General features: G+C 34.3%; 1 protein-coding gene across 4 annotated transcripts in view; it reads right to left on the reverse strand.

Moving 5' to 3' along the window:
- The window catches only part of Spag16 (sperm associated antigen 16), a 948741-nt gene that overhangs the window by 167580 nt on the left and 757212 nt on the right, over positions 1 to 23949 (reverse strand). Inside the window, exon 16 of one of the 4 annotated variants that reach the window (XM_005396923.2) lies at positions 20565 to 20647. The exons of the other annotated variants lie outside the window; for them this stretch is intronic. Coding sequence (XP_005396980.1) covers positions 20604 to 20647 — 44 coding nt within the window. The 3' untranslated portion in view covers positions 20565 to 20603. Of the gene's footprint in view, positions 1 to 20564; positions 20648 to 23949 lie in introns of those variants that run through there. 4 annotated transcript variants of the gene reach the window in all.

A 23949-nucleotide genomic window follows, 5' to 3' on the forward strand; every position in this document is an offset into this window, starting at 1 on the left:
GGATATATATCCACAGTAAATATATATTAAATATATAATATAAATATTTAATTTATGTATTTAATCTTTACATCTTTAACATAATTCTTTTGGTTAATGGCATAAAATAGGAGTTCATGACTACCACCATCAACATCATTACCACTAGCGATACCTCCTCAAATATGTTATGTTAACTTCTATTCAAATATATCCTAATGTAATTTTTAGTTTGACCTTAGAAATCACTTTTAGGTTTATAGAAGCATAGTGCATAATTTAGACTATGCTAAAGCAGAGATGGTATCCTATGAGACCATATGATATTATCGAATACTCAAAATTATTATGGGAATCTGAAAACAGCCCTTCATGCATTCCTTTAAAAAACATTTTCATTCCGGTATTGACTGGGAGATTTGACACATCCCCTCCTCTTTCCGTCGCCTTCTAACCCTGTCACAGAGCTTCACTTGATTCAAATCACAGCTGATTCAAGCCAACCAAGCAGGTCAAGAAAGCCGTAGGAGGGAGTATTGATTTCAGATGATGATCTTGTTCAACATCTCGTATTTGCTTCAAACATTACTTCTCCATTTTTCTTGACAAGGAGAATGAGTTCAATATCGGGATTGGTAAAGATGGCGTGACAAACACTACAGCTGTGTTTCTGGGAATTTCTTGGGGTTGTCTCCATTTCCAAAAATAAATAAGTATACTTTACTGGGGTATATGTTTTTGGTGTCAAATTAATCAATCACGCAATCTGATTAATTGTGCAAGGCTGCAGGTTAAATAGCTTTAATTAAACCCAGTGTAAGTTGGATGTGCTAATGTTTCTGGGTGAAGCCTAAACATCACTGCTGTGGGCATCAGTGCCAGGAACTAAGCAATTGGAAGCACTGGTTATATTGGTAACAATACCTGAAACCAAGGGTGAGGAACCTCTGCTATTGTGGTAAGAAGGCTAGGTCAGCTGCAAAGACATATCTTTCTATGGTTCACAATACACTTCCAAAATGTTGAAGACAAAGAACATCTCCTTTGTGGTTTATTTCAGGAACAGGTGCACTTTTGCCTGACCATTTACCAGAGTATTTAAACACCTCATGGTTAATGTGAGTTTCTAAAGTTTCAAATAAACCAGAACCTTGTCTGCTGTTATATTATGGTTCTGGAGCTCGTTGTGATGCAGGTGGGTGGCATGAGTGAAATCCCTATTTGTCAGTTTGTTATGGGTTTTCTCTACAATTAGGTTTCTGGCTTTTCATCTCACTTAGAGTTTCCGGTGTGTTCTCAGGATACTGGACATGAAGAGAAGAACTAGCAACAACCTAAGTGGTCCAGAACATCTATCTAGGCATTGAGAAACACTTTAGAAGAGTGTTGAGTATATTGAGTCTGGGCTATAAGTAAGAAAGGCCTCTTTTTGATAATGGTGTCTGAGATTTTTCTCATGTTTTTACAGTCTTTTATAACATTTTAGGAAAAAAGCTTTATGTGGCCCCCAGGAAAGGGAATGATAAAAGATGAATAATAATAACAGAGAAATCTGTTTCAAAAACATCATCCCAATAACTTCACTGTGTTCTAATTACTTATCATATTTCTTTCTCACCAAAAAACTACAAGGTAGGTATTATTGTAATCCCCATTTCACAGAAGAAGAATCAGAGGGTCAGGAATGTTAAGTACTCTACTCATGGTCACACAGCTATTAATCCAGCTAGGGAGTGGAAGAGTTGATTTAGGCTCAGAAATTCTACCTCCAGATCAATATTCTTAACCATTAGATTATTCTATTATAATCATTCTTTTATTTTCTCACATAATAATTCTTTTAGTGGGCCCATCAAATAAAGAACTCAATTGAAATCATTTGAAAGACTCAGCACTGAAAACCTCTACTTTTAGCATATTTATAAAGAAAAGCTAAGCATCAAAAGAAGAATCCTTGATAAAAATGAACCTACTTTTCCAAAGCTAATTTGAGAAAAGTAGCAGGGAGCATATAGGTTGTTCAGCTTATTCGTTAAAAGATAGGATCCATTGATTGAAGAATGAAAATTGAAACTTGGGAATTTGAAATTATTGCATATTTACATTGTCAGCTTTATTGATGGAGGAAGTAATGGTATGAGGAGAGGAATAGGAAAAAAAGACAGACACTAAACCCCGGAAATTGTTGAAGAAACAAGATATGAAAAGGGAGGATCATATTTAGTGATTAAAATCTGTATTCTAGCCCTCAGCATGGGCAGAAATAAGGAAATGATACCCCTTACAAAATTCTGATTTTGAAGGAAATATTGTGGGCTCTGATACACTTTGACATAGTGGGTTTAAGAAGCAGAATGGCTTAACCATCCAGGCAGATTGAAATCCAAACGTCATTAGTAAATAGGCTTCATTTTTAAGAAAATCATCCTTTTGTTATAAGACCATGAAGCATCTAAGGCATTTATTTTCTGCAGGGTAAGAGACACAGGTATTTCAATTTTGAAAAACTTGGGCTTATAAAACAGGTCATCTTCAAAGAGCATAGGCTGAAATTCAACTATCCAAATGCCTGGATATCTAGGGAAATGACAGAAGTCCTTCTGGTAGAACTGTGTTTACTTTGGAGGTTTAAATTTTCCAGTAACTTTAAGGAAATTACCTCTTTAAGGCTTTCATGTTCTATTTCATGAATATCAATTTTAATAAGCTTGAGACCAAACATACTGCAAAGGTTTCTGTGACAAATATTTTATATATTTACTAGAATTAATATATATGTATATATGTAGCAATATCTCAAAATTACTGCAAAATGGTAACATATGTCACCTTATTTTTTTACATAAATGGAATATTTTTATATTGTTATTTGTGTGTTTTGCATCTTAAAATTAAAGTGTAAATGTCTTCAAATGAGATATGCTTCTGAATATTTTTGTGTAGGTAAGTTAATATGCAACTAATGCTTCTATACTATGTAAATGCTATATTTTTATAAATAAATAATAAAATTTAATAGAATAAAAGAATTTAAAAGAATAAAATTTACCCAATATATGAAATTTACAAATATATAATTGAAAAGATGAGATTACTATCTTTGTCAGTGACTCATGGTTTTTAACTCCCATATGAATATAAAAGGAACCACAAGTAAAATATCAATTTAAATGTTTTAAAGAACTCTTAAAATAATCCTAGAACCAGAAAATTAAATGAAACAGTATTCAAAATAATATGAAGTTAATTTTTAGATTGGAAATTTTAAAATTCATTGATTTAGTTTTCTTTATCTTCAATAATAAGCCTCTCATACATAGCAAAATGAAGGCATTTTTCATTTAGTATGAGTGAATCATCTGTGTGGACAACATAAAAGAGAATAATTTAGATTTCCAGAGCTAAAAACCTATTTTGATATTCTACATTGATTTCACCTGGTGGGAGATCTTTAAAAAAAAAAACAGAATTTTTAAAGTATTTTTGTATCAGAAGAGAAAGCAATTCTCTCAGGTCTGTTTCCCAGGGTCCTATTATTTAACAGCTTAGCAGACAGTAGAAAAAACATCTGTGATGATTCATGTGGTTGCATTGATGAAAAAATTTTTAAAAATTATTTACTTTATTTTCTATTTGAATACATTTAGATACAGATGCTTTGGCAATATAGGCATATATTTGTGTGTCCTACACAGCATTCTCTGTCTCATGGTCCTTAAAGATCTCGATAAGATCATCTTCAACCTAACTTTCACGTTCTGAAGAAAGTACAACATCCTTATGATTCCTGGTTTACATTCTGTGTGGTGCATGTAGTCTAACCATTACCTTTGAGTTCCAGTTTTAATTCTGTAGTAATCTTGTGCGTCAGTCTTTCCCTTATAAGATTCCTTTACCTCTGCCCTGACACTGACCATGGAAATAATTCATCCTTCCCCTGTCATATTATTCTAGTATTAACACATCTTATGGTATTGAGAGTTTTATTATTTTAGGCGTGAAGGAAAATTGAAACTAAATATTAGCCATTATTTTTCTTTAAAGACCATCATCAGCAACTTCTGTGTGAAGTATTGTACCAGAGCATTAAAAGATATGTAATACTTTATTGATAAATCTATCCTTTAAAAGGAATATGTTTCGTAGTTGAGGATAGCAATATATAACGTAACAATCACTGTTAATTCGTATTATTTTATCTTGAGACCCTGTATCACTTTGAATGTTCTTGCTCTGATTTGTTTATGTTTGTGATACTGGTATGCTGCTACTGTTCTATTTTTTGTTTGTTTCTCACGTACTACTCTCTTTAAAATAAAAAAAAAGTTAAAAAAATGAAAAAGGAATACATTTTAGGATGTCATCACTTTGATGTGAACCATGTAAATGTTGATAATATGCTGTTTATTATACATGTAGTGTTCCAAGAGATTCACTTAACTGCCTTTTATCCGCATATATTATATGGTCCCTTTGCAATTGTTTTTTTTTTAACAGAAAATGACATTAAAAGGATAGTTTATGTTGAGAAATTTTAGTGGTTGTTGTTTCCCCACTTGCATTTATGGGTGTTAGTTTCACTGTTTTGCTAGTTGCGACGCCATATTATCAGAGTAAAAGAGCATTTGTAAACTGTATGGAACTAAAAATTAGGAATGAAACCATTTTCTCACACACACAAAAATCTTTCCTGCACCTCTCTTCTTTCTCCAGATAATTTTGTCTTCCAATTAAATATAGTTATATTATAGACCAATCATCTAGTTAATGTATTTGGATTGTAAACAAACTTTAACTAGAATCTTTTTTCTTCTAAATCAGTGCTTTTGCTAATACAGCGACTCTTCTCCAAAACACACTAAATGGAGATTTTATAAAAAATGTGATGTTTTTATATTAAAATTTGGGTAACAATATACACATCATTCACTTTGTCTGAAAGTTTACTGTCAGAGAATATCATGTGAACTATTCTAAAATTTAGTTAGCATTGCCAGACATTGTAGCAGTCATGATGAAGTTATCTAAATACTAGGATATATCCCAAGCAGTGTGGAAATGGATGCCTTTATAGGCGTGAAAATTGTTTTCTTAAGGAGCTCTAAACATTTTCTTTGCACTGTTACTTATTCTTCCCAATGGTTTTCTTCAGAAATTCAAATTCTAGACCACATGTAAGTCCATGTTGCCACACACTGGGCATAATGCCGTCTGAAGTCAATCCTATAAAAGCATTAAGGAGGATGCTGACGTCCTGAGGTATTTTGTGACTAAAGAACTGGCAAGAAATTCACCATAATTTTTCACACTAGTAGTAAGGATACACTTTTATTGTTTAAATACTAACAGCTAGATTTTCAGAAAGTAGTTGAAAGTATCTAGCCATGAGTCTTTAATTGTCAAGTTTACCCGACACCTTGATGTAACCATTCTTGAGTAAGAATTTTTTTGTACTTAATTGTGACAAATTTGGTTCTATCTTTGCAAAAAGAGATCTGTTTAGATATTTTGCTTATTGATCCATAAGACAGTTCCAGTCTGTATCCATGGGATACTGACACTGCTTCGTCAAAAATGTGTTCCTGTATCTGGGCAAACACAAAAGAAAAGACAATCCAATGGATTACATGTTAATTGGCTGAAAGAAGCAAATATCTTTAGTATTATATATTCTGTGCCTTGAAAATGTATTCTCTTGCATTATGATTATCATTTGTTAAACATGTTGAAGTTCATTTCTTTTTTTAAAGCTAATGCATTGAAGAAGAAAGAAGGAGAAAGGCACAATCATTTAGGGTTAAATTGACTGTGTATTCCACTTCTGTACTTGTTTTAGAAATCTTAAAATACTAGGGGCTGGGGATTTAGCTCAGCTGCAAAGCGCCTGCCTGGCAAGCGCAAGATTGTGAGTTCAGTTCCCGGTACCGGAGAAAAACCGAAAAAAAAAAAAAATCTTAAAATACTAGTTTCTCAAAAATGAATTTTAAAATTTTGCATTTTATATATTAATAAATTCATATCTTATGATACTTTTATATAATTATAAAGAAGTAATTCACCTTTTCATGTTAAATTTTGCTTCAGTTATGCTTTAAAGTTAAGCAGTAAAATATTTCATGATTTTTGAAAATATAAAGCTTCGAGTGAACTGGATATTGATTTTTGCTGTTAAGGATTTTTACATAAGATATTGGTTTAGATTTTCAATTGCATATTGGGCTTAATTCTCCATTCTAAATATTAAATTATAGGTCAGTTTGCTACCATGTTTGAAATAAAGTGTAGATACATGATATAATTGTATGTAGAATCACAGCATATGAAAACTTGTGGGCATTTTCAACCAGGCAATAGGACATCTGGCCTAAATATTGTATTTTACTGATAACAAAAGTGAGAATGGATGTAATAACCCCTACTCCATAATATTGACATAAATTTTTAAAATCATTGTCCTCAGTATATTTTGATAAGAATGTTTCCAATTAGGGGCTGGGGATATAGCTCAGAGGCACAAATGCCTGCCTGACAAGTGCAAATTCCTGAGTTCGATTACCAGTACACTCTCCCAAAAAAGAATGTTTCCAATTCATTGAGTAACAAAGAAAGAAAAACACAAACAACACAGTTGTCAAGTAAACTGATAATACTGCACCACCTATCACATAACCTCTAATAAAAAATAAGTGATACATAAATGTGGAAATATATAATTATATATTATATAACATATTATAATATGTAAAATATAAATTACAGAATATAGATAACAGAAATATTCATATAAAATTAAAATATTCATGTAATAGAACAAATCTAAGAATAGGTTTACGAAGTTATACAGAGTGCTTCAAACAATTTTATTAGTAATAGCAATAATATTTTATTTGCAATGATCATTCATAACTGAAAAATAATGATCTTTATTAAAAAACAAATGTATAGATTTGGAATTATTCACTATGGGGATTTTTATTTAATACATTCATATTATAGACTTTTGCCAAAAAAGATGTTTAATTTTACATTGAACTACTTTAATTTAAATCCTGTGATTTTTTTAAAGCACAAAACTTTCTTTTCAATAAACAAAAGAAACTTGCAGAATAAATTAAACGAATTAGCACATTTCTTAAATATTTTTGAAACAATGGAACAAATAACTGGGGGAATTATTTGAACTTCTCTCTACTTCCTAGTTATGTGTCTTGTATTTTGCTGCACATATAGTTTCTCATATAAGAGAAACAGTGCGATATTTATGTAAGTATAACCGATTGCGCCCCTGGAGCTTCGAAACCGTGTAATATTAAAACTTGTGTGACTGACTTGCTTCACTTAACATTATGTCATCAAGGTACCTATGAATGCCTCAAGTTATCTTTCTTTATCGCAGAGTAGTACTCCATTGGTGTAAATGCATTTTCTTTATCCATTCATCTATTGATGGACATAATCAAATAATAACAAATGCTAGCTTTGTGAATGTAAGAAGAAGAATTCTACATTCTCAGTAAGAATGTAAACTAGTACAACCACTATGGAGATTCCTCAAAAAGTTAAAATTGGAAATTCCATTTGACCCAGATATCCCCCTTCTAGGTATTTTCCCAAAAGAGTTAAAGTCATCATATTACAGGGATACTGTATATGTATGTCCATGTTTATAGTAGCACAATTTATAATAGCTCTTGAAAAGTCTACAGTTTCTAAACAAGCCTAATACCCATTTGAAATGACATTAATGTCAAAATATGAATTTGTAGAAATTCACTAGGAGCTTTACTATTTATTTTGTCTGTAAAAACTGCATATTTACATTGATCCACTAACTTAAGTTATAATATTATTAAATTTAAAATAGAGTGTATCAGAAATTTATTTATTTATTTATTTAATTTATTTATTGGTTTTTCTCAGGTACCGGGAACCGAACTCACGACCTTGCGCTTGCCAGGCAGGCGCTTTTGCCGCTGAGCTAAATCCCCAGCCCCCAGAAATTTAGATAACACCTATAAGTTAATATCTGAGCTATTACTTTTATGCCCCCAAATTCAGTGGAACATAGGTTACTTGCCCTGACTTTCCCTAAGTAATGTTTTGAAGCTCTGCATTGACAAGTGTACCTGTCCTCTGTTAACTATATAATATCCCAGGGCCACTGAAGCCTCTAAATATTATTAATTGTGGCTGGTAGATTCATACATTATTATACAAAGCTTCTATCGAGTGGTTTTCCCTCAACTTAGATTTCTCATCGCTTATCCATATAAGAACATGCTCTGAAGTCATTTTTCAATCTAATATAAAATAAGAACATTATAGGCTGTGTGGTTTTGATGGATCGTGTTGTGTATATGATTCACTGCATTGTACTATCCTTCAGCTCTCTTCTACATCATTTTTAGCTCCAGCCTAAATTAGTGTCCTGGTTTTGAAATTTAAATGTTACACCCAATTAAATTAAGAAATTTATCTCATTTGAATATGATGCATTTTGTTTTTATTCATTGTACTAGGCCTACAGATTGGTCTTGTCTTTTCATATTTTTTCTCCAATGATTTTCTGTACAATTTCTGAATTAGGTGAACATTGTGGGGCTAAGTGATATTTCACCACTCCTCCACTTGGAATTTGGCAATGACAGGTGTCTCTATTCTGTATTTCTTTAACTATTACATAGTTACCTGGAGGCAGTTTTCTGCTGGGGATGTAGCTCAGTGGCACAGCACCTACCTGGCAAGCACACAGTCCTGAGTTCAATTCCCACTACCAAAAAAAATTGAGATAGCTTCTTGTCCACTACCTTAGGGTAATTTTCCTTTCTTAAAAATCTTAGTTAAGTGGTGCCTAAATCCTCATGAAGCTTATTTGGATAATGAAGCCACACAGCCTTAAGATGTCAAACCTTTTCAGTTACAATCTCAAAGTCTCACAAGGAAGAAAGGGAGGAGTTCGAAGCACGGGGGAAGACTGCAGGGGTATTTCTGTTTCTGTCTCTCTGAGATGGTTCATTCTCTCTAATTTTTCTCCTCACTTTCTTTGGGCATGTAATGCTGGCAGTTAGGACATGAAACATGGTTTATGAAAACATAGTTGTAAAATCTTTTTCTTAGAGCCTGAACTTTTCAGTTTTAATAAATATGATTCTGACCCTAGAATCTTTTAAAATTTTCTGTAAAATTTTATAGGAAAGCAATGTGATGTAGTAGAAAGACCATGAGGTACTGATGTTCCTTGGGTTTCATCCTGGACATTTTTGCTAATCTCTCTCTCTCTCTCTCTCTCTCTGCTGTCCTGGAAGATGTTACTTATTTACCTAATTTTAAGTGAAATCATAGTGTTGCCTACTTGGAATTCATAATTCCAACTTGAAATCCCCCTTCAGCATCTAGACATGCAAAAATACTTTTGTATTCAAATCTTCATTTTATTCTCATAGGAATCTCAACATTACCAAATACTGCCTGCAGATTTCCCTCTTGAGTCTATCTTCTACCTTCCTTTGTTCCTATGTCAGGCCTGGAATGGAAGGCCAACTCAGCCACTGGGCCGAGTCAGGCGCCTAGGGATCGAGTCACATCCCTTACTTCCTCTCTCCTTCTGCAGTCCAGCACTCTGACGTTTCAGCTTATCTGCAATGTCTGTTCAAGTTATCCACCTCACTTCACCTCCACTCAACGGACACCTTTCTAGTTCAGCCTTGCAGTTCTACAGTAGTTCCATGAGTGTTCTCACTGCCACTGCTAATCACGCCAGTTCTTTTCTTTCAGTTATAGGGTAAACTTTTACAGATATAAGTGTAATCATAACAGTTTCATCTGCTTGATGTCTGTCAGGTCTGTCTCTTTGAAATATATGTGTGCATATCGGAACTTGGATAAAATCCAGACACTCTCATGTGGCACCTGCCTATATTTCCGTCTTCATCTCCCCACCTCAGCATCATTTATCACTGGTCACTCTGATCCTCTCACATTTGATTTATGATTATTCCTGGAACTTAAAAGGGAATTTCCACCTTCAGAACCTTCATACAAATCATTCTTTGAGCCTTCAACTATTACCTATTCTCCCGGCTGACTACTGTTCATACTTCAGTTTCCATATTAAATGTTACTTCTGTGTGAGATTATCTCCAGGGGTTCTGCCTTTTATTGTCTCTCATTCACCTCTTTTATTTTCTGCCATTTAAAGTTGGTTATAATATAGTTATTTTCACATTTCCTTATGTTTTTACTTGCATTTAACTTTAAACATTATTAGGGCTGGGATGTGTTTTTTCTATTCAGGAATGGACTTCGCATGTCTAGTACAATGGCTACTACATTTGGATATGTAATAAATCTGCCATATGGTCAGAGATAGCCAGGAAAGATATGGTCATATATCCAGTCCTAGAAGTAAGTACGGAAAATATTTTCCATTTATCAAATGGATTCAGACATATGGATTTGGAGTGGAGAAAAAAGCCCCTCATTTTTTACTGTCTAGCAATATGATAAGTTTGCAGCCTTATATATGAATATGCAATCCATTTTTCGGCAATTTAATAACTTCATGACTTTGCAAGACTCAAACACATGGATTTATACTTCATGTACAAAATTTAGAATATTCAGTTTACCAACAAATACATATAATTGTGTAGAATATACACAATTTGAAAAATTACTCCTCTGGTGATGTTATATGTCAGTTTGACAATGTGTGGCTTTATGGATGGTCTTCTTCTACCTTATTTACCTCCTTCTCATTTTGCTGCAGTTTCAGACACCATTAGGTTCCCATTCGGCCTTCTATCTATTTGAACATGTCACACATACAAGAATCTGTCAATGACCTTCTTAAATAATGCAATACTTGTCAAAACTGTGTTTATTATTTGCTGATTATAACACTTTAGTATTATATAAAAACTAATTTTCTTTATAAGTCTTAAAAATTGTGGTTCAGTTTTACTGATACAATGATACATCTGAATGGTACATTATTAACATATATGAGAATTTTACCTTCTAAAGCGAAAACATAAAACTAAGTGTTCACTATTGGGCATTTTTACTGGTAGAGATGCCATTTGCACCAAGTGCCACATTTTCTCACTTGGCCTAAGTTTGTTTTCAAGCGAGCGTCTGAAGCATGAAATGGAGCACAAAACCCTGTCCAGATATAAAAAAGGAACTGCTATTTAATGAGTTTCTCTTTTTTGTGGTCAACTTCACACACAGTCTCCCAGTAATCCACAGGTAGTAACACGACTGCAGTTGAAAAGATAATGAACAGGATTCAGAAAAGTAACTCCCCAAGGTCACGCAGCGGTTCAGTCACGCGGGCCATGACAACCATGCGACTTTTTTTTTTTCATCGAACCACTCTTCATGAATGCTTGGTAGTAGTAGCTTTGAGCTCTACCAAATGAAGCAGTTTTCTCTCTTTGTCTCTTGATTTTACTCGAATATGAATGGATTTTCATGAAAGCCCTTAACACTGTATTTGCAAAAATACATTTGACTGGTTAGCGCTGTGAGTGAGGCTCTGGGAGCCCCTCCCAGCCCTCTGTGTCTTCCCAGCACAGCATCCACCCCTCTGCTGCTCTCTCTTAAGTGCAATTATCTTTAAACAGCGAAAGAAGCAAACAAACAATAAAACCTTTAGCTGAAAGCCATTTTGCTGGGAAATGTCTGAGGTCACTCACAGGTTACCTTTGTGGTCAGCAGCGGAACGATCTGGGGATACAAAGGTTGTCCCTTTGTCTCAAGGATGAACAGCTCTAGAGTGTCAGTCATGCCCCAGAGCTCCCTCGAACCAGGCTAATGATGACTTGAGCAAATCATCATCACTACTTGGCTTCTGCCCCTCCAGGATCTGCTTCCCACTTCATTACAAATTTCTCCTAAGAGCTCTTCTTTGCAAATAATCCCCACCTTGTTGCAAGGTCACAAGCTCTTTTTACTAGGGGAACATGACGTGACACAAAAGCTTGCTGCCATTTCACTATTTAGCTTTACAAATGCTTTGTGATAACAGAACAACAATCACATAAAGGCACAATTTGGCAAAAATTGTTTTGCTAACCCACAGGTCTATGATAACCAGAAGAAATATTTTATGAAAGACATTTAAGGAAAACAAAATCATTCTGAGTGCCATGAAATATTAGATTTGTCTCTTTGGAAAAGTAAAAAAACAAGAAAACTGATATGAAAAGTATACAGTACCATTAAGGGCACTAAACAATACAAATACAGTACATGACAAAGAGAAAACAAAACAGATTTTGGTCGAATACATTACAAAAATATCGCTTAATGTAGCTGAATGAACTGTGCAAACAAAATGCCATTTTCTCCTTGACGTTTGCTCCTGGAGATGGCAGGACCAATTTGTAATAGAAGAAACATACTTCTATTTCTTTTTACGAAATAGAAACTAGAATGCTTCACCAGCATTGTAAAGTTATTTGGTAACAAGTTGATCATTATTCATTAGTTATGTCATACCCAGGCACTTTTTTGTTAAAGTATTTGAGGAAAAATATTAGAGGAAACAGAGCTATGAAAGAGAAAATTTCTACGTTTCCTATCAATCATTTATGTGCTTGTGTGAATTTATCACCAATATGAACACCATCCTGGGAAGCAGAACTGTTTAGTTCCTAGGGAGTCTCTAATCACCATTCAGATTACTACAAATTCCTATGTAGAAAAGAATCACAAATTTGTACACTTTCCCAGCATTTCAGTATTTGGAGTAAACAATTCACCTTAGTTTCTCTCACGATAGCATTATTTCCTTCTTACTATTTCCTTCTTTCACTCTAGTTCTGTTTTTCAAAATAACATCCAAAGTTTCATTCAGATTGCTTGAGAAAGAAACTCTTAGAACTGAAACTCAGGCAGCCTAAAAACATTTTAAGCGGTGCCCTTTAAATCAGCACACATTTACCCTTGGAACCACAAAGAATGTCTCTGAAGTAGATGGACACAGAATATGGGAATCATTTTCTAGAACCTCAACTTCTACCTGAACTCTTTCCTAAAACTGGTTCACAACTTTCTAAGTATTTCTTTCCAATTTCTCTTTTTTTAAAAAAAAAAATCACATTTTACTTTTTGCCAAAGAGAATTATATTATTGTCCTGGGTGCAATTGTTATACTTATTGGTACTGTATAATCTTTAATATAATTTTTGGTCTTGTTTTTAACCAAAAGACTATTTGAAATTGCATATCTCTCACTAAAAGAGTCTACCAGGGAAAGCAGAGATGTTTGATACAAGATAATGAAGGTGGTTGGTGATTTTGTCCCTTTCAAACCAAAATTTCAGGACAATTTTCTGCTAACTGGTTTCCTTCTTATCTATTTTCTTATCTATCTATCTGTTTACCTGTCCATCCACCCATCTATCTATCTATCTATACATACATCTATTAATCTACTGTTCTATAGCTTTATCATTGTATAATTTTTTCTGCAATCTGGAACAAATGTGTTCTTGAGAATATATACTGGCACTTTTCCTTGAATTGTTAATTAGGTTAGACATTTTTGACAGATAGTAAGCCTAATTTAGCTTATTGGTTTTACAGTGAGGACTAGCCATTTACCAATTACCATAAGTTAAAAAATTTAAATCTACAGATACCAACATTTGGTCACAATCTATTTATAGTACATTTCTGTTTTAGCTCAGGCTGCTATTACAAAATACCATAAAACAGGTAGATTTTAAGCTTTAGAAATTTTTTTCTTACACTTCTGGAGGTTGGAAGTCTGAGATTAGTGTGCCCTAACAGACTTTGGCAAGGGTCTTCTTGGTTTAAAACTTGCTGCCTTTTTGCCGTGCTTTTTCATAGTAGAAAAAGGGGGAGTGCCTACCTTTTCCTTTGATAAGAATAGTTACTCCATCATGGGGACCTTATCCTCATGAGCTCTTCTGAATGACTTACTAAGGTCCCTCTTCCAAAACCACAGCCTTTAAAAAAGTAGGGCTTTGGTATAGTTTGGACCTTGAAGATCTCCCAAATGCCTGTTACTTGTTAAGCCAGGCCAGCATCTTTAAGGGGAAAACCCTGTTGTTATTGGAGAAAGCCACTACTCCCTCAAGACTGTTAATGTACCTACAAAGTTGTTCTTTCTTTTTTTTTTTCCAACAGCTACTCTCTGCAGCAACTTACAAGGAACCAGCCAAGGGCAGTGAGAGAACCCTGACTCATCTTTTAGTCCACCTAGAATAAAACTTGGCCTTTTGTAATACTGAAATGCTCATATCCACAGAAGCATTACTGTCTGCCATCTTTCCACTTTGAACATGTGATCTCCACCCAGAAATGTATTTATTATCTTTCTTTTTTGAATATATTTTGTATGACCTTGAACCTAGCATGCCCAGTCATATGTTGGCCATTTTTCCTTTTTGAACATGTACTCTACAGTGTTCAACTGAGCATGCTCAGAGGTGTGGCTCCTCCTAGTTGTGCTTTTCTATATAAATATGTATAGGCTCCCCAGTAAAATCCCCACAGCTGTTTGATCAGGGAAAGTATTGCTTTGTAAATAACCCCAGTGCCCTTTTAACTTGCTGCAAGTAATAAATCTGTCTAGTTGTATTCCCTGGCTTTGTACTCATCCACTTGAATTGTTCACATTTCAAGGAATGAGTACAAAGACAACTATAGTAGGTTACACCATGTCTAAAGGCTTGTTTGCTACCCTTTGGCACTACTGTGAGGTTATGGAACCTTTAGTACATGTGGCTGTCTGGGAGGAAAGGAGGTCATCAGAAGTATGTCTTTGGAGTGCCTATCACAACCTGGCCCTTTCCTGGCTATTTCTTTGCTTCCTGGCTGCCATGAGGCAAACAGTCCTCCTCTACCACACCTTCATACCATAATACCTTTTGCCACCACAGGCCTGAAGCAACAGGGATAAGTGACCATGCACTGAAACCTCTGAAATCTTCAGCTAAAATGAAATATTCTTTTCTATTATCTCAGGTATTCTGTCACAGTGTTGGAAAAGTGACTACTATAGGCTTCACCATGAATTCTGGGGTACACATAAAACACAATGGAGAGAGCATCCTTTATTACCATTAAAACCTATGAAAATAATCGTAGGCATCAACTTTGTGTGAGGTTGTATATTTCTTTTGAAAAATTTTAGGCGTACATAAGGAAATAAGTTGAATGTGCTGCTCAAAAATTTTCAAATTATCTCAACAAGAAAATTCCAAACAAAACATTACAATCTGGCAAGTGAAGGGTCTCATACACACTTCCTTTCCATTTTTGTTATCTATTTTTCTGCACAAGAGTGTACCAGAGAGAGGAGAAAAATTATCTTTTTGGAGGAGGACAGGGGAAAGACCTGAAAAATATTCCAATAACAGTATAATGTGAATATTTAAAGAATGATTGGTATCTAACCACATGCACCTCTGTGTATTAATCAAGGTAGAAAAATAGAATCTATATTATCTCAGTTTTTGGTAGATAGAAAAGCACACATCTCTACTTTAAGTAGTTATATAAATTAATTTATATGTAAAAGAGTTAACCGTATAATTAAGTTCATCTTTTGAAAGAACCTCTTAAAAACCACTCTTTTCTCTGGAATATTTTCAATCACTATGAAAATATTATGGAAAAAATGTAAAACAGTTGTTTATGCATTCCACACAGAAAAATCATGTTTAGCATTTGTTATTTTTGTGATAGTCTCCCAGGATCACATTTCAGTGCAGTCTTAAAAATTCTCCCATTTAAGCCCATATTTTAAAAGTTGTAAAATGCATAGGTAGAGTACAGGGTTTTATTCAAAGAAAAAAAGAAAACCTCTGTTTACATGACTGGCATTTAAAGCAATTATGAAAAAGTTCTCAACAACATGATTTATAATATGAGAACCATGCAAGTCCTGAAAGAGATAATGATAACCCTAGCTGACATAAAAAGTAAGGTGTATTCAGTATTTAATGGCTTTGGGGATTTTTTTCAGTGTGAACTGCATGTTTTATAAAATCCCTTTCAGTCTTCTGTTCGCAAAATCCAGCTCTGCCATTATTATTCCACATTAGTTCCATTTGCTGATTTGATGACTAAAGGATTGGTGGCCGTATGCAGATTCTGCTTTCTGATGTTAATCTAACAAGCAGAATTGCTGAGAGTCTGTCACTCCCCAGCCAAAAGCTTTGAGGAGTCCTAGAGAATCATTTTGAGAAGTACTGTACAAATCTAAGCAATACAAGGTAATTATATGAATTGACTTGTTCTGAAAGTGAACATTCACATGGCTAAAACAGAAAAAAGACTATGATTTTTGTGCAAAGATGTGAGTTCTTTCATGGCCAAAAGATGTTACTAAGTATAAAATGCAACTCAGTTTCTTCTAAACCACACTGAGACTGCACACCTTGCTGTAAGTGAAAAGCACATAGATATGATGAGCCTCACAATGGATTACATACAAAATTACATACAAAATGTTATGAGGATAAATGTGCTGTTTCAGAAGTGTGGGATTAATTGCATCAAAGGATTTTTCACATTAAAATAGAATCTATATTATCCCACATTAAAAAGTGGGAGTTCAGTATAAAAAGAGTTCCAAAAATTATTGTGCATGGCTGCAGCAGGTAAATAGAAGAGGAAGAATGGAGTTAAAAGTAAAGCTATCCTCCATAGACTGAACAATTTTTTTTGCAAGAGTTGTACTTTCATGGATATGAAGCAATATTCTGTGTGGATAAGGTATTACCAGTGAATGTTTAGCTTTGAAATACAGGGAAATAAATCCAGATACTTAGATTAATAAGTCTTTTTATTCTAAAATGTAGAGTTTCAATTATTTTAATTTATGGTTTGAAGAATCAAACATAATTAAAATGACTATACCTAGACTTAATCTTTAGACACAACATTATGATTATGCTATAGACTAAGTGCAAGAGACATATGCTTGGTGATATAGTGCTTTTGGCACATGGCACATGCTTTATAAACAAGTGTCAACTGATTGAATACACAACTCTGAGAGACCATATGGAATGAAAATAAGTCCCCACTGATCTCCATTACACTTTTAAGAATACTTAATGATGAGCCTAATTAATGCTTTCTTGGCAATGCCTCTCAAATTTCACTGTGCACTTTCATTCTCTAAACCTTAATAGACCAATTGCATGTGGTCAAATCAGACATGTAGCTATGGACACGGCACTAATTCAGGAGAAGACAAAAAAAAGAGGGTGCTATGTGCAGAGGGCCAGGCACTCTGAGCTGCATGATTGATCATAATTTTGGTTTCTTATAGCTGCAAGTGAAAATGTTGAATAAAGTATCAGCTTTCAAGGTCATATGTTTTGGTCCCTCTAACCTAAAATTTTCTTACATACCTGGCAATGTACTTTATAGAGGAACTGTAGATACAGGAATTGGCTCTGCTACTTTTATGCAAGTTTCATGTGCTCTTTCTCTGCCTTTGTCTCTACCTCTCTCTCTCTCTCTCTCTCTCTGTGTGTGTGTGTCTCTCTGCCTCTCTCTTTTCCCTCTCTCTCACTTTCTCATTTTCTCTCTCTCTGTCTGTCACTCACTCACTTGATCTCTGTCATTAGTTTTTCATTCTGCGAGCAGAAAAATGGCAAGGCTAAAGGAGATGGAGTCACCAGAGTAATCTGAAAAACCTATAAGTTAGGATGCAGAATTGTTTTGTCTTAAAGTTCTTTATGTTTTCTTTTGTCATGGAAGACATTATTTTTATATGACCAGTTTGCAATGTTTTTTCCTTAATGTTTTCTTCTATGGAAGAAAGAAGACCCTCTTTCTTAGTTTTCAATGGGGGGGGCATATTATTCATAGCAGCCAAAAATACATCAGTTTAAATTGTTAATAAATTCTGATAAAGAACTCTTGCTTTCTGATAAAAGGAACAAATGTTTTGAATGAATAAATGAAGAAGTAGAAGGATAAATGCTTGGTTTTTATAGTCATAACAAATGATGAAATTTGTTAGGATTCTATTTTCCCATTTTGGAATGATTTATAACACCAACATGCTATGAAATACTGCTAGATAATGCACAATATAGTTCCACTTATGTGATATGGACCTCAGTTAAAGAATAATCGAGAAGCATTTAAAACAAAACATTCTTGTAGATTAGGCAAGAATATACTGGAACTCTGTGTATGTGTGTGCATGTGTGTGTGTGTGAGAGAGAGAGACAGAGAGAGAGAGGGAGAGAGAGAGATCTCCATATCTATGACATAATGTCTGAGAAAAACAATTTATAGGAGGAAAGGCATGTTTTGGCTTATGGCTTCAGAGATTTCAGTTCATGGTCAGTTGGCCTTATGTCAGAAATAACATGGCCAAGGGCCTAGCAAAAGTGCACTACTCATTTTACTCATTTTACTCATCTTACGTGTGAGCCAGGAAACACATAAGGAGAAGGGTCCAAAGGTGAAGAAGCTGCAGACAAGATCATATTCCAATGATCCATTCCCTTCACCTAGGTCTCACCTCCTAAGTGCCCATTACCTCCAACAATATGATCAAATTATGATCTCATCAATGGATTATTCCACCAGTAAAGTTAGAACCCTTATCATCTAATCATCTTCCAAAATCTTTACCTCTGAACACATGAGATTTTTGGGAAACATGTTAGAACTAAACCATTATGGTACATATATGTGTGGGAACATATACTGATCCATAGACATATATTTGAGCTCTAATTATTTTTGCAAACATAATAAATAGCTCCTTTTGCTCTCTGCTTCCCACACAAATATCTGACCCAGGCAGCCTTTTGCTCCCGTGTCATGGACCACACAAGTGGATTTGGACTGATCTCCACTAATACAGGCTCCTCCTATCCCTCGTTTGCCTGCTCTGTGAAAACTTCTCAAATTATCCCAGTTTATACAGTTCTCTGCTCTTTGAAATAAAACAATATATGTGCTTTTTCTGCATATGTTTTTTATTTAAGGAAATATCTCTCCATGATTTCTCTAGTTCTCTTGATGTACAGTTCATATTATCATCATTTTGTGAAGTCCTTTTATCAGATTGGAATTCATTTATGAATTTTTATAAGAGAAATATCTATTTGTGTTAATATGATAGTTTTCTTATTTTCATCCAGATTATTCTCTCATTTCCAAATGTATAGTACTTTGACTCAGTGACTAAGAAATATGCTTCTATAGCATAACCATAAGTTATTGAGTACATATTACAAGACAAAAATTGTACTTACTAATTTATATAACTCATCTCATTTTATGCATATAATAACCTTCTGAGGTAGGTAGATCTAAGCGCAGAAAGGTTATTTCACTGACTCATGCTAACTTACAGTGGAATGGTCTTACAGAACAACTCTAACTCTAGAATGAAATCTTTCTGAGGCATTTTTTAGCTCCTGAGAAAAAGTCTACTTTGATTTGATGAAAATTTACTTTGTCAATCAACCACACATGTTAACTGTTGAAGATAAGAAGAAATATGATCCTTAAAATGTCCAACTGCTACATTTTAATATCCATAGACTATTCTAAATGCAAAAGAAAAAAATTAACACTTTTAAAGACTTGAAACCATCATTTCTATCTTGTCATTAAGTTACTTAAATTTTAATGAAGGCTGTCTAGTAGAATTAAAATTCATTTTATAGAAGTCTATCTCTAAAACCTAAAAAGCAAAAATTTGAAAGCTTTGGGTTTTCAGTCATAAGAATGATTTGTTGAATTATATGGCAATTATTACATTTATAAATCCTAATTTGTGATCAGTCATCCATGTGCTGCCCTTTAAAAGAAACTCAAACTGCTGACAGATGTCTGCGAGCTATCAGGCAATAAGATTTTTATCAAATTATGCCCTTTAGTTTTTGGCTCTGAAATTAGTTACAGATTCACCCCTAAGTAATGTATGGTGATAGTCAACTAATAACTGGGCTTATACCACAGCTGTCCATGAGAAGACTGCAGAGTGAAAAAGAAGTGTTTATCTTTTTGCTGTACCATAAGGACCAAATAAATGAGTCTAAACATTAATCTCTAAGGGGTTAGCCCATCTAAACCAATTACTTTAAAAGTAAACAAGTGAAAATTAGCAATTCTAGAGCGATTGTGGTTGGGCTGAGTGGCTGATAGATTATCAATAAAACCTGAAAATGTTTCAACTAATTTTACATTTATGTGACATAATAACCCTTGTTGTATTGCAATGTCATAATTATAAAATTTTATTTTAATGGTATTCTAAGAATTAAATGCATTTTATTCTATAAATATAAAGAACAAGAGACATTTACTATGTGTCAGTGAAGAGCAAAATAACACAATACTAGCAAATTTATTTCATGTGTCATGTATTTGGCAAGCTAACTCTGATATTTGAACTCTTTCTTATTGGTCTTTGATAAGATAAGTAAAGAAATGGAAAGTAAGCATTTAAAATGTGTACAGGAAATAGATGCATAATAAATACCATACTTAGAAAAGCATGAATCTAAATTACATTGGAAAACAAATGTGGCAGCTTTTATATCAAAACCTCCAAATATTTTAAGAGATGCCCTTGGCATCTTTGCAATCTCAGACAAGATGCTCTATTCATCGGGGCTCCAGTGAAGACTCTGATCTTCAAAGCATTCTATTTGGAAATGCAGAGACAAAATATTAATCAGAGTGAACAGTGTTAAGCATTGAAAACTGCCAGTGCAAATTTGAATTACATGATGAATAGAATACAAAGAGTTAAGACGGGTTTCTGAGCTAAAATGAGAGAAGAATGATGGAGATGACCCATAGCTTATACCCATTTTCCTGCCTCCCTTTCAGCAAAGGCTGCCATGTACCATGTGCTGCCCCACGAGGCACAGCAGTTCCCTTACCTGTGGGATATTTTCCAAGACCCCAGTGAATCCAGAAACCCATGGATAATACCAAAATCTACACTAGATTTTTCTATGCATACATACTTATCATAAAGATGATTAAGTAGGCACAGTAACGGACTAGCAACAATTACTACTAATAAAATATGATAATTCCAATATATTGTAATGAAAGTTGTGTGAATGTGGTCTTCCTCTCTCTCATTCTCTCAGAATATGTCATTGCACTGCCCTCACCCTGTCTTTCTTGTGACATAGGAGATGATTATGAATGGAAGCACTTAACAGCTCCTCTTTGGAATATTTGAATCACAGACATCATTTCTTTTGTACTTTGGGCTATTATTAGATTAAATAAGGGTTACTCGAACACAAGTACTATGATGCCAGCACAGTCATTTGATAATCAAGGCTGCTTCTAGTGGACCAACAGGTGGGTAGCTCATACAACTTAGAGGTGCTGGACAAAGGGGTGATTCACATCCCATATGAGAAAAAGTGAAATGGCAAGAGTTTTCCCCGACTCTTCAGAATGACGCACAATTTAACCCTATGAAGTATTTATTTGTGGAGTTTTAAATTTTGAGTTTTGGGACCACAGATGATCGGGGTAATGAAATAGCAAGAAAGGGAAGACTACCTATAAGCAGAAGTGTGTAGGGCTTTTTGGGAGACCTTTCACTTTCCTTCCTGACTTGAGCAAGCATAGAGGTGTAGTAGTCACTCTGCATCCAAGAGAGAAAGGCATGTGCCCTGATGCTCTCTGATGCTCTGCACCCGCATAAGGAACTACCTGGCTTCCAGAACCCACTATGGAAGAAGAATAATCTCTATTGGTTTACACCTCTCTTCAGCAATTCTATTTGTCCTTAAGTGAATACCTATCTGTCTATAGGGTGGTGCACTCTCAGGAAGCAAATTTAGACTACATATAAAGAAAGAAGAGGATCTGTTTGGGGCTAAGACTAGGATCAGACAACTACAAACAAAACATATGTAGGAGATATTTAGCTTTTTTAAGAAGTCATCCATTCAAATAGGGATGGGCCTTTTTGAAATACAGAGGATTATTTTTAGGAAAAGAATAATACAACTAGTGGTTACTAATAACCTGCAATACTCAAAGGCTGGAGTTATTCTTTCAGTAAATATTTGAATATTTACTACATGTTAGGCATTGTATTACTGCGGTTTCCTCTAGAGTTTCCTAAACTTGGAAATATAAGAAATGCATAATTGACGGTAACAGTAATAAAACAAGTTTAATTTTAAACTATATATTATATTCATTTTTTAAAGAAATGTGAAGAAGTTTGGAAAGGAAATAGGTGATAAGGATCTGGTACTTATGTACAGTAAAGTGACATGATCTTGGCACTGAAAAGCAATTCAGCTCCTTTATATGGCTAAAATACAGAACAGGTGTGGAAATTTTGTGGTCTCCTAGAACACCTGATTCAGACTTGGTCTTATTATCACAGGAATAGTCATACATATTATAAATCACTACCCTTAAAGCTTACACATTATTCAGGAGCTATACAAGGACTGAAAGTAAAAAATAAAACTAACTTTTTGATTCAAAGGTTAGTAGTCCTTTTCTTCCCTATTATGAAATACATACACAAAAAATACAACATAGAATATTATATAGTTGTGTGTATAATGTACATGTTTATTATTGTTTTTAGAATTTACATTGGACAAGAACAAGAACTGCATGAATGACTTATATTTTCATTTTGATTACACAATGCATGTATCAGTATATCTGTTAAATAATCTACCTGCTCACTGGCCCCATCTATTTTCAATTATACACTCTGAAAAGATATAGATTATATTTGTGCAAGTCCAATGTATTACTAAAGGCACTGGGATAATGCTAAAAAATGTGCACAAATTTTAAAAACAAAAGAGGTTAGTTATAGTTTCAAAAATAAGAATGATCAAATGAATACACTAATAATATCTACAGTTTCTTATCTAGTATAAAATATACATTTGTTTAATTTTTTCATATATTCTGTTATATTGCCTTTCATCTCTAACAGAAGGTAGAGAAGGGAAAGAGATAAACTGTCAGTTCATTTTACTCCATGATCAATCTAATAGAAAATATATAGAAAAGTAAAGACCATGGAGCTTTCTAGATAACAAAGTTTTAAATCATTGTTGCAATTCCTGTTTTCAATGAGTCTGCGGATTGGGGGCATGTATGTGTGTGTCAGTGGTGGGTGGATGGATAGGATGAAGTTATGATGCTTAGGGACCATACAAAGGTAGACCTCAAGTCACTGTGATGCAGAGGACATGGCCACTAGAGAGGCTTCCAATCACAGCTAGATCAGAACCATCTTTTAGATATTTCCAATATTGATATTTTAAAGCAGAAATTATACCCTCGCTTGACTCCTGGTTATTTTCCCGGACTGAATTTGCCTGGACTGTAATTTTGCATCCTGTAACAATGACAGTGAGAGAGAATCACAAGATGTTTTACTCTAGAAACTTTGAAGGAAGGCAGTAAAAGTGAAAGAAGAAGACTTTTTTAAACATAGCGTGTTGCACTGGAGCGGGCTTTTTGCAATGCTTGTGAGCCTTGTCGTCAATGCCGGTGAGGGGGGCAGCTTTCCCACCTCCCCCTTTATGTTCTTCGTATTGATATGGAAGTAGGAGTGCTCCGCCAACCCAGGAAAGAAGACAAGACGCTGCTCAGTGAAGCAGAAAGCGATGCCTAAAGTCTCTCTTACAATCTCCAGACCAAGAGAAAACACATCATTTTCAGTAGGGGCCTCTATTTTGTGTCAGTAACTCAGCCAACAATCATGGCCTCCTCTCTTTTTGCTCAGTATATTGTGTTCAGTTGACGTATTTGTCACTTAGTGCCAGAGAGAAAAATGTATTATGAGTATACAAATTTAAATCGTAAACATTTCTCATTTTAGAAATTTTTGTTTTAAATGTTCACATTTATCTCTTTTCTTTCCTCTCAGATGTTCTCTGTTAAGCTCTATTTTGAATCTTGCTAATTTACTACTTTATAAATAATATCTCT

This window comes from Chinchilla lanigera, unplaced genomic scaffold, assembly GCF_000276665.1.
Source record: "Chinchilla lanigera isolate Chin_1 unplaced genomic scaffold, ChiLan1.0 scaffold00056, whole genome shotgun sequence".
NCBI classification, from domain to species: domain Eukaryota; kingdom Metazoa; phylum Chordata; class Mammalia; order Rodentia; family Chinchillidae; genus Chinchilla; species Chinchilla lanigera.